A 12,966-nucleotide genomic window follows, 5' to 3' on the forward strand; every position below is an offset into this window, starting at 1 on the left:
CATTTGAATACGCATGCCTGCGAATATCAGTTTCTTTAGAGTTTGAGTATATTATCTTCACGTTCTATAAGTTGTATACAGCGCGGGAGAATGTGCGTTTAAATGTTTTCGTGAATGCTATAACGGGTCTACTATTGTCATGAGGTCCCTAAGTCGTTGTAGTACGCTACTAGGTTCATCACATAATACATATTCTTGAATACATATTCTTGAAACTTTGTATAGGTTTTTGCGGGATACTTGACGTCTTTATTTAACCTTTTGTGATTTCAACTTTTTCAACATTTCCGTGACGTTCTCCTGTATACGTTCTGTGTTACCTGTTGATCATACATGATATGCATCCCACACTCTTGATATATCTAGTAGGATGGGATAGTCGACCATCAGCTTTATGACTGAGCCTACCCCGTCAGTCCAAAATATTTCGGGACTGGATTAATAAAAAATGGATGAAAGTTAAGATGGTGGTTTCAGTACTTCATGTTTTCTGCTTAGTTGCATATGTTTGACGTTGTGTCAGCTGTTGGGGCGATCTGAGTTATAATATTTTTAAACAATCATGTTCACCATGATCACTTGCAAATCTCTTTAATGATTACCGGTTTTCAAGATCTTTGCTGTCATCATCGGATCTGAACGTTATAATGTATCTTGTAACATATTAAAAGAAGTTTATGACATTTGCAAGGAAGATCAGCATGCCAAATACAAAGTACCACAGATATAAATCATAAATCATGTTGTACTGATGTCTTAGCCCAGGCGTTCACTTAACATCACAATGGTGACTCAGCTAGTACGATACTTGCATACATGACGCTGTATACGGTTGTTTACATTGCCGTACTCGACAATCTATACGTATTCGTATAAATTCAGTACTACAATTCCGCATAGTCTCTACCTTCTTGCGTACACCACATTGGCTCTAATGTCGGTTATGTCGTTAAGTGTTGACTCTTCGACACATTGGTATTTTGTGTTAGGTTCCTACTTATAATACCAAGTGTCGTCACCGATGATGATTTTTCTATAACAGAATTATCCGCTTGTTGCATTTCAATCGACTCGCAGGGGGCGTCCATCTGCAGGTTTTGTTAGGGATTGGCCTTTAGGACAAACGTTGTATACCCTTTTCTCTTCTTCAAATCTTTCTGTATAACGTCTTTAGCACTTGATTTAGGTATGTTGCTCCGTTTGCGATTTGTAGCATAACAATGCTGACACACTATTCCTGCACGTACACCACTTAATACTACCTGCTCGCAACTGACCCGTCGAATGCACATTAATTGTTTACGTATGTCCATCCTTCTGACTTCGACCATTCACTTACGTAATAGGGAAACACATGCAGCCGTCGTTTGATGTTATCGTATTATATTGCAACCAGTTTCGGTAGCTTAGTACACTATCTTCAGGATTTAAGTAGCACTGGGGTGGGTGAACCTAAGTCGTATACACGTTCCCATCAGTGGCCAAGGTTCAGTGGCCAACATCTATGAACTGGCTTCCGTAGAATACTATTACCACGTCGGTTGTTTACAGTGTTAGTTCAGGCTCGTCCGCAGCTCGTGGTCGTGCGGTAGCGTTCTCGCTTTCCACGCCCGGGTTCCCGGGTTAGATTCCCGGCGGGGTCAGGGATTTTCTCTGCCTCGTGATGACTGGGTGTTGTGTGCTGTCCTTAGGTTAGTTAGGTTTAAGTAGTTCTAAGTCTCTAGGACTGATGACCATAGATGTTAAGTCCCATAGTGCTCAGAGCCATTTGAACCATTTTTTAGTTCAGGCTGTAGTCGACTGCGTTGAAGCAGCTTGCAAGGCAGGAATAAAATCATTCTCGGAACTTTTTGTACAGATGGAGTATGTGATCATTCCACTTTTTTTTTGAGTCATTAGTCTTCTGACTGGTCTGATGCGGCCAGCGACTAATCCCGCTCCTGTGCCAATCTTTTCCTCTTAGAGTAAAAATTACTATGTAAGTCTTCAATTATTTGCTCTATGTATTCGAATCTCTATTCCTCCGCAGTTTATATCTTCACAGCTCCTTACAGTGCCATGAAAAGTATTCACTGATGTCTGAAGAGACGTCCTGTCATCCGGTTCCTTCTTCTCGTCAATATTTTCCGTATATTCCTTTCCTCGTCTATTCTGTGTAGAATCTCCTCATTCCTTACATTATCAGTACACTTAAAATTGAACGTTCTCCCACAGCATTGCATCTCAAATGCTTCCATTTTGTTCCATCCAGGTTCCCCACTACCATACAATGCTGTGATCCAAACGTAAATTATCAGAAATTTCTCCTCCAAATTAAGGCCTATGTTTGATACTAGTAGACTTCGTTTGGCCAGGAATGCCCTATTTCGAGTGCTCGTTTGCTTTTATGTCCTCCTTGCTCCGTCTGTTATGGGTTGTTTTGCTGCCTACAGCAGGATTCCTTAACTTCATCTACTTCGTACTCACCAGTTCTGATGCTAAGTTTCTCGCTGTTCTCATTTCTGCTACTTTTCATTAATTTCGCCTTTCTTTGATTTTCTCTCAAACCATATTCTCTACTGATTAGACTGTTCATTCCATTGAACAGATGCTTCACCTTCACACAGAGGATAGCAATGTCATTAAGGAATTTTATCACTAATATTGTTTCATCCTAAATTTTAATCCCACTTTTGAACCTTTCTCTTATCTCCGTAATTGCTTGTTGGATTTATAGCTTGAATAGTAGGGATGGAAGACTACATCCCTGTCTTACACCAATCCGAGCAATTCCTTCTTGGCCTTCTAGTCTTATTGTTCCCTCGTGTTTCTTATACATATTGCACATTGCCTATCTTTCTCTATATGTTACCACTTTCTTCTCAGAAATTCGAACATCTTGCACCATTGTCGAACGCTTTTCCCAGGTCGTCAAATCCTATAAACGTGTATTGATTTTTCTTCCATTGTCAACCACAACGTCAGCACAGCCTCTCTAGCGCCTTAACCTTTCCTAAAGCCAAACTGATCGTCATCTGATAGATCCTCAGTTTGCTTTTCCATTCTTCTGTATATTAATCTTTCAGCAACTAGGATTCATGCCCTGTTAAGATGACTGTGCCATAATTCTCGCACTTGTCGACTCTAGCTATCTTCGGAAATGTGTGGATGTTTTTCCAGAAGGTCTGAACGTATATTGCCAATGTCATACATTCTGCACACCAACGTATGTAGCAGTTTTTTTGCCACTCCCAAATTATTTTAGAAATTCCGATGGTGTGTTATCTACCACTTCTACCTTATTTGATCTTAAAACTTATAAGCTCTTTTAAATTCTGATTCTAATACTGGATCTCCTATCTCTTCCTGTCGGCTTCTGTTTCCTCTTTACCAGACAAGTCTTCCCTTTCAAAGATGCCTTAGATGTACTGCTTCCTCCTACCTGCTCTCTCCTCTGTATTTAACAGTGAATTTTCCATTGCTCTCTTAATGTTATAGCTCTCGCTTTTAATTTGACAGAAGGTTGTTTTGACTTTTCTACGTGCTGAGTCAGTTCTTCTGACAACGATTACTTTTGTGATTTCTTCAAATTTTTCATGCACCTCTTTCGCTTAAGCTTCCCAGCATTTTCAGTTTATATCACTCGTAAGTGATATGTAGTTCTGTATTCCTGAATTCCCCTAAACATTTTTGTATTTCCTTCTTTCGTCGGTCAGCTGAAGTATTGCTTCTGTCACTCATGTTTTTTACAGTTACTCTCCTTGTACCTATGGTTTTCTTCCGAACTTCTGTGGTTAACCTTTTCAGAGATGTCAGTTACACTTCAACTGTACTGTATTGAGTAACATCAACTGTACTGAGCTATTCCTTGTCGCAGTATTTATACTCTAAGAGAACTTCAAGCGTATCTCTTCATTCCTTAGTATTTCCGCATAACAGTTGTTTGCTCGGTGATTCTTCCTGACTGGTCTCTTAAACTTCAGCGGGTTCTTCTTTATTACTTATTTGTGATCTGATTATATATTTACTCCTGGCTACGCCTTACAACCAAATATCTCACTTCGGAATAATTGCCCGACCGTGACGTACTCTAACTGGTATATTCCTGTATTCTCAGCCTTTTCCAAGTATACAGCCGCCTCTTGTGATTTTTGAACAGGATATTCGTTACTTACAGTTGAAATTTATTGTAGAACTCAATTTATCCTTCTCCTATCTCATTCCTACTACCAAACCCACATTCTTCCATAACACTTCCTTCTGTTCCTTCTTCTACAAACGCACTTCAGTTCCCCTTAACTATTAGATTTTAATCTTCCTTTATGTACTGAATTATCCTTTCAGAATTCTCATATACCTTCTCTGTCTCTTCATCCCCTGCTTGCGATGTCGGGATGTGTAACTGTTGTTGTCGGTGTTGGTTGGCTGCCGTTTCTGATGAGAACAACGCTATCACTGAAGTGTTCACAGTAACTCAGTCTCTGATACCATTTCTTGCTGCTGTTGATGTTACTCAATACTCATCTCACCAGTAACCCTTATCGTCTTTCCATTTCTCTTCAGTGACCTACGCTGTATCCATAATAAGCCTTATCGTTTCGCTTTTCAGATTTTCTAAGTTCCCTACCATGTGCAAACTTGTGACATTCGATGCCCGGACTCGTAGAATGTTATTATTTCTTTCGTTATTCAATCTTTTTTTCTTAAAGTCACCTCCCCTTGTCAGTCCTCTCTGAGAGATCCGAATGGGGGACTAGATGGGAAACTTTTGCCAGTGGGGAGATCGTCATGACACTTTCTCAGTTGCAGATCACGTGTCCTGTGGATACACATTATATGTAATTAATACACTGGTTTCCATTGACCTCCACATCCTCATTACTTTGATCATTGCTGATTCTTCCGCCTTTCACCTGGTAGTTTCCTACCCTGAGACTGTCCTGAACCCCTGTCTTCTCTTCCGCCCTCTTTGACAAGACCGTTGGCATAATGAGGGTACTTTCTTGTGCTCGTAGTCTTTGATCGCCATTGGTGATGATTTTTACTCAAAATTTAAACCGAACTTAGGCCGGGAACATTTTGATTACTAGTCAAAGACGGTACCCTAGACCACGAGTGAACCATGTGATAACCAAAATTTTTTACATCGAAGTATTGATGCGAGTTCACCGATTCCAGTTATGACTCATTAATATTGTACTAATAATAGCGTAAGATTCTGCGTTTTGTGACGCACTTAATTTTAAATTTCTGAATATGTTAAGTAAGTTTCTAATCCGTGTACCACTCCGAATTCCTCACAAGATCTTGCTGAAGAATTGTCCGGCCTTTTCCAGGTAATACTTCTTTATGGCTAATTCCATCATCAACAAAAAAGCTGAGGTGCTTCTTGATATTGACTGGCAGGTTGTTAATATACAATATGAACAGTCCCGGTACACTTTCCTAAGTTAAACACTTTTTTTTGTGTAATCTCGTGGATGCACGCGTCCATACCCTTAGTGTAGGGCGGGTCGAAATATTATGAAGAATATTATGAATGGTCAGGGAGCCATCATATTATAATAAAATAACTTTAAAATACCAGCTGATGATATCTCACACTCTGCTTCTTTATGTTTCATCGTTGTTTGATATCTGCGGTGTAGCACCCCTATGAAAGAGGCGCGTTCACGTTAGTTACGTATTTGTTATGATGGACGTCGGAGCTGTATACATAAATCTGTCAATCGCCCCATGGTGAATCGTTTGCCTTTCTTCGCCTTCGAAGTAGAATCGGCTCATAATTATTGCAACAAACCATAAGAGACTTGATGCTACCAGTTGTAATATATTAAAGTGTAACACAATAGGTATTTAAATATAACAGCATAACGAACACAAGAGACTTACAGAGACGTATTTTCCGTTGCAGGCACCACCAAAAGGTTTAACTCAAATCGACATAGCACCTTTGATCCCCATGGGCGAAACGAAGGAAGCATTTGAGGACATCGCTGAAGTTACTAATAAAGAACTTCAGGAATCAATATTACCGTGGAGCGAACACATATGTGATACTACTTTAGTCTATCCAGAAATACAACAATTTTTGAGGTAAGTGCACTTGATTTTGGTAACTATGCTAAATATTTATATTCACACTATATCAACTGACTTATACTAAGCCTTCGTGTACAAATCGCACACACTATCTCGATTGCCACCCTGGACGTCAGTACACATAGAGCTAGAGGTGTATCATTCACTGAAAAGAGCCGTCTCAAAGTCTCATTCACTTTCGACCGTTCTTTCGTTGAACAATGATACAAAGTATGTAGCTCTTTTGTAATCTTTGTAAAATGTATTACGTTAAATTACCTAATATCGTTGGAGAAATCTGAAATAATAATGAATTTACCTAAAGGTGGGCATTTTAACACAATAAAACCTAATATTAGTACCTTCTATAATTGTAGCTGTCAGCTCATTTAAAAAAACCAGTTCATCTTTGTAACAGTATATGATACGTCGCAGTAAACGGTGCACAAACTGCAAGTTATTCCCAGATATTCAAACGATTTGATTGTGTCAAGCAGGACACTAGTAATACTGCATCCGAACATTACAAGTTTGTTCTTCCGTACACAGTGCAACCACCTTTGGTGGCAACACAGGTGCGTATTCTCGCATGCATACGATCATAAAGATGCCGAATGGCTACCTGCAGTAAGTATTATCCAGATCTTCTTGTGCCTTTCGTTGTAATACGGTGAAGTGATGGCCCTTGCAAGTGGTGGAGAGTGAGTGGGTTCCCACTTCATGTCCTGTACGCGTTCCGTCGCGTTCCATAACGTGCCTGACGTTGGAACTTCTGATAAACAGTTTTTCTTCTTTTTATTTTGAGTAATCAGTCTGCTGACTTGTTTGCTGCGGCCCACCACAAATTCCTCTCCTGTGACAGCCTCTTCATCTCAGAGTAGCACTTGAAACCTACGTCCTCAATTATTTGATAGATGTATTCCACTTCCGTTCTCCTCTACAATTTTTACCCTCTGCAGCCCCTCTAGTTTGATGAAGTTATCTCCTGATGTCTTAACAGATGTCCTATCATCTTGTCCATTCTCCTCGTCATTATTTTCCACATATTCCTTTACTCTCCGATGCTGCACAGAACGTCCTCTTTCCTTACTTTATTAGTCCACCTAATTTTCACCAGTCGGCTGCAGCACCATATCTCGAATGTGTCGATTCTCTTCTGTCCCAGTTTTCCCACGGTCCATGTTTCATTCTGCGGGTTTTCAAACAATAATGAAAGAAATGAGGTGGTCCTCAACTACGTACCCTACTACAAGTTTTGGCTGGTTTCGTTGTCTGGGGGCTAGGATACGTAGTTGCCGCATTACAGGACAAGTACTGCTGAGTCTACAGTATACGATAAGAATACACACATGAATCGAATGGTCGAAGGTTTCTATCACTGGGCAATTGCGAATTATGAAAGTAACATATAAATTTGTCAATGAAAGACTGCAATTAAATAAAATCTGCAGGTACTATCTTAACGACTTTGAATGATGAGCACGATAGTAGAAGTACTTTTGAGAATGCGGTATATTTCTGCAACACACTTATTGGCGTCGATGGTCCAGCAATTAAATAAAATATAAGTTGAATAACAGGGAAACAATAGATTCCTACTTCACGTAATTGGTTATGAACATCAACATAGCTCGCGAGATATTCACTTCGAAACGCACACTACGTCTTCACTGTAGAAGCCACGAAAATCACACAAGAGCACAAGTCGGTACTCCGAAATATTTCTATTTCTCAGGACCACACGCAAACTGCTCCACTGTCCAAGTCTTTCCAGCCAACTGTGCGTCCGTCGCGCTGTACTGTCGTGTCCAGCCCTCACTCCCGTGTCCTGTGCCGTACTCTCCAGAACTCTCCACTACCTCGTATTTTCCCCAGGGATGATCGCTGTGATTGGCTAGAGCCCTCCCGCCCTGTCTTCAAGTCAATGACCACTCACAAACACATTGAAACATACGAAATACTGGAGTTACGTTTAAATAATTTGAAATTAAATAAATATTCCTACGGCTGGACCATAAACACGCTCTAACACACATTATTAGATATATAAACAAATTAAATAAACATATATCAAATGAATAGAACAAAAGGTATTCCAGTAGCCTAATGTCTCTGTGCTTTCTAAAACACAGTAAATATTTAACCAATTTCTTCATGAATAGTATATATCGGATATAAACAAAGACATAGATGAATAAGTATATTTATAAGCATGCTGCTACCGTTTGTAATGTAACTGTGAAGTACTTACGGCCTGATGCCATCGATGGTAATCGGCCACTTTGACCTCCAATAACTCATGTACTATTTAAGTTATATGCCTGTAATTCATACCAATTTAGGTTTACATTAATAGCTTTCTAAAGACAACTAACATACAACGCTGTGCTCCAAACGTACATTCTCAGAAATTTCATCCTCAAATTAAGGCCTATATTTGATATAAGAAGACTTCTATTGGCCAGGAACGTCCTTTTTGCTACTGCTAGTCTGCTTTTGATGTCCTTGCCCCATCTGTCACAGGTTATATTGCTGCGTAGATAGTAGAATTCTTTAACTTCATCTACTTCATAACCATCAATCCTGACGTTAAGTTTGTCTCTGTTATCATTTCTGCTACTTCTCATTACTTTCGTATTTCTTCTATTTATTCCCAATCCATATTCTGTACTTATTAGACTGTTCATTCCATTCAGCATATCATGAAATTCTTCTTCACTTATACTCAGGATAGCATTGTCGTCAACGAATCCTATCATTAATATTCTTTATCCTTGAATTTCAATTCCAGTCCTGAGTCTTTCTTTTTTTTTATTTCCATCGTTGCTTCTTCGATGTACAGATTGAACAGTAGAGGCGAAAGACTGCATCCCTGTCTTACACCCATTTTAATCCGAGCACTTCGTTCTTGGTCGTCCACTCTTATTATTCCCTCTTAGTTGTTGTACATATTGTATATTACCCATCTCTTCTTGTAGCTTACACTATTTTCTCTGAATATCGAACATCTGGCACCATTTTACATTGTCGAACGTCTGTTGCAGGTCAGCAGATCCTATGAAAGAGTCTTGATTTTTCTTTAGTCTTGCTTCCATTATCAACCACAGCGTCACAATTGCCTCTATGGTGCCTTTACCTTTTCCAAAGCGAAACTGATCGTCGTCTAGCACATCCTCAGATTTCTTTTCCATTCTTCTGTATATATCTTCTGACAGTAACATGGATGCATGAACTGTTAAGCTGATTGTGCAATACATTCTCGCACTTGTCAGCTTTTACAGTCTTCGGAATAATGCGGATGATATTTTTTCGAAAGTCAGATGTTATGTCGCCAGACTCATACATTCTATACACCAACTTTAACAGTCGTTTTGTTGCCCCTTTCCCCAATGATGTTAGAAATTCTGATGGAATATTATCAGTCCCTTCTGTCTTATTTGATCTTAAGTCCTCCAAAGCTCTCTTAAATTTTGGTGGTAATACTGGATCCACCATCTCTTCTAAATCGTCTACTGCTTCTTCTTCTCTCAGATCCGACAAATCTTTGCCCTCATTCCTTCAATGTTCTCTTACCACATATCCGCTCTCTTCTCTGCATTTAACAGTGGAATTCCCGTTACACTCTTAATGTTGTCACCCTTGCCCTTAGTTTCACCGAAGGTTGCCTTCAGTTTCCTATATTCTGAGTCGGTCCTTTAGAATATCATATCTTTTTCGATTTCTTCACGTTTTTCGAGCAGCCATTTCGTCTTAGCATCCCTGTACTAGCTCTCTATATCATTCCTCAGCGACTCGTATTTCTGTATTCCTGAATTTCCCTGAACATTTTTGTACTTCCTTTTTTCGTCAACCAGCAGAGGTATTCGTTATGTAACCCGTGATTTATTAGTAATTACTTTCTTTGTCCCAAGCCCATATTCTCCTGTCACCATTTCTTCTACTCCTTCCCCTACAGCTGCATTCCAGTCCACCATGACTATTAGGTTTTCATCTACCTTTACGTATTGTATTATTCTTTCAATGTCCCCATGTACTTTCACTATCTCTTCATCTTCAGCTTGTGACGTCAGCATGTACACCTGAACTATCGTTGTCGATGTGGTTTGCTGTAGATTCTGATAAGAAGAAACCTATGAGTGAACTGTTCGCAGTAACACACTCTCTGCCTACCTTCCCTTTCATAACGATTCCTACTCCGGATACACCAATTTCTGCTGCTGTGATATTATCCTATATTCATCCGACCAGGAATCCTTGTCGTCTTTCCATTACACTTCACTGTCTCCTGCTATATCTAGATTAAGCCTTTGCATTTCTCTTCTCAAATTTTCTAGCTTCCCTACCACGTTCAGGCTTAGACATTCCATGCCCAAACTCGTAGAATGTTATACTTTCGTTCCAGAAAGAGACTTCACTCTGCAGCGGAGTGTGCACTGATATGAAACTTCCTGGTAGAGCACTTGCCCGCGAAAGACAAAGGTCCCGAGTTCGAGTCTCGGTCGGGCACACAGTTTTAATTTGCCAGGAAGTTTCTTATACTTTCGTTGATTATGCCGGCCGGGGTGGCCAAGTGGTACTAGGCGCTTCAGTCTGGAACCACGCGACCGCTACGGTTGCAGGTTCGAATCCTGCCTCGAGCATGGATGCGTGTGATGTCCTTAGGTTCGTTAGGTTTAAGTAGTTCCAAGTTCTAGGGGACTGATGACCTCAGATGTTAAGTCCTATAGTGCTCAGAGCCATTTGAACCATTTTTTTCGTTGATTATTCAATCTTTTTCACATGGTCTGCTCCTCCTTAGCAGTCCCCTTCTAGAGATCCAAAAGGGGGACTATACCGGCATCTTTTGCCAATGGAAGGATAATAATGGTACTTACCCTAGCCGATATGTGGCTGCTTGGACCCTGATGAAGAAGTGGCCACCTGTTCACTCATACGGTCAAGAGGCGAGGCCAGACGCCCAGCCTCCACAGTGACCCTCCACCTCGAGTGACACGTGCCACAACCTCCACTTACCGTAATGTTAGGGCGGATCCACCGCATCGTGTACACTAGGAGACTCTTTGGCAGCGTAACCCGTGGGCAAAACAAGCGTCACCTGGAGAGTCCTTTGCGAAACGCCAGATGTCTGCCCCGGCTGCACCTCTTGCCAGCAGTATGAAGGTGGCTGACCGCAGCCAAAAGTGCATTCAGCTCTTCGCCTACTGCGACCGTTTCCTCCCGCATCGAGGTCGAACACAGGAAGAACGTAGATCTAGGAACCATTGGTATAACGTAAATTGTGGCGATTGTGTTGGGAAAGTAACAGAGCTCCAAGCGCTAGTGGAAAGCACTGTTACTCTAATCGTTATAGGCACTGAAAATGGGAATGAGCGTATGGCATCGTTGGCCGGTAGGCCCCTATTCGGGGAAGTTCGGCCGCCAAGTGCAAGTCTTATTTCATTCGATGCCACATGGGGCAACTTGCGCGCCGGTGATGAGGATGAAATGACGATGTGGACAACACAACTCCCAGTCCCCAGGTGGGTAAAATCTCCAACTCAGCCGGAATTGAACCCGAGCCTGCTTGTATGCGAGGCGAGCAGGTTACCACCCAACTAAGCAGGCGGACGTTGTAGGCACTGAAAGCTGGCTAAAGCTGGAAATAAGTTCGGCTGCAATTTTTGCGAGAGATCTAACGGTGCTAAGAAAGGATGGGCTAAATACAGTTGGCGGGGTATGATTGTTGCTGTTAGAAGCAGTTTATCTCGCGCCAAAATTAAAATAAATAGTTTCTATGAATTAGTATGGGTAGAGGTCATTCTCGTCAACATGAATAAAAAAATAATTGGATCGTTTTACCGACCTCCAAATTGCTGAAAGGTTCAAAGAAAACTTGATTCTAATTTCAAACGTTTACCCGTCTCTTACAATTATAATTACTGGTTACCTCAATTTACCCTCGATATGTTGGCGAAAATACACGTTTAAATCCGGAAGTAGGCATAAAAAATTATACGAAATTGTGCTAAACGTATTGTCTGAAAATTATTTCGAGCAGTTAGCTCATGAGCTCACTCGAATATTAAATTGTTGTGAAAAAACACTTGATGATCTCTTAGCAACAAAATATCCTGAGCTAATAACGAACATCAAAACGGATACAGGGATTAGTGAACACAGGATTGTCGAGCGAGACTGAATACTGTAACTCCCAAATACTCCGAGAACGAACGAAAAATATATCTATTCAAAAAATCAAAAAGTTCGCTTGATACCTTCATGAGAAACAATCTACTGTTTCCTAATTAACAATGCAAGTGTAGACCAGATGTACCTTGAATTCAGAGAAGTAGTATTGACAGAAATTGAGAGATTTAAACCAAATAATTACGGTACACATAGCAGGTCAGAACACTGTTGTAGACACAACGAAAAAAAGGATGCTAAACTAATGCATATCTCCAAGATTTGAGATATTTTACAAAAGCTCGAAATTTAGAACTAGTTTCATTGCGAGAGGCTTACAACAGTTTCCGTAATGATACTTTGTTTCGAAACATGGCAGAAAATGCAAAGAGATTCTGCTCGTATGTAAAGTATGGTAGCGGCAAGACACAATGAATGCCCTCCTTGCGCTATATCAGCAGGAAATACTATCAATGACAGGTACTAAACACAGCCTTCAGAAATTCCTTCACCAAAGAAGACTAAGTAAATATTCCAGAATTCGATGCAAGAACAGCTTCCAACATGAGAAACTTAGAAGGAGATATCTTCAGAGTAATGAAGCAGCTTCAGGCACTTAATAAATGCAAGTCATCCGCTCCAGTATGTATACCAATTATGTCCCTTCAGAGTATGCTGATACAGTAACTCCATACTTAAAATCATATTCAACTGCTCGCGCGACGAAAGATTTATATCCAA

General features: G+C 40.5%; 1 protein-coding gene across 1 annotated transcript in view; it reads left to right on the forward strand.

Annotated features, from left to right (window-relative positions):
• The first annotated feature begins 5,941 nt into the window (after nt 1-5,941).
• LOC126176342 (UDP-glucosyltransferase 2-like) overlaps nt 5,942-12,966 on the forward strand; it is a 58,179-nt gene continuing 51,154 nt past the window's right edge. The window contains exon 1 of the mRNA XM_049923493.1: nt 5,942-6,075. Within this exon, the coding sequence (XP_049779450.1) occupies nt 5,942-6,075 (134 nt within the window). The remainder of the gene's footprint in view (nt 6,076-12,966) is intronic.

The sequence above is a fragment of the Schistocerca cancellata genome, chromosome 3 (assembly GCF_023864275.1).
Source record: "Schistocerca cancellata isolate TAMUIC-IGC-003103 chromosome 3, iqSchCanc2.1, whole genome shotgun sequence".
In the NCBI taxonomy this organism is placed as follows: Eukaryota; Metazoa; Arthropoda; class Insecta; order Orthoptera; family Acrididae; genus Schistocerca; species Schistocerca cancellata.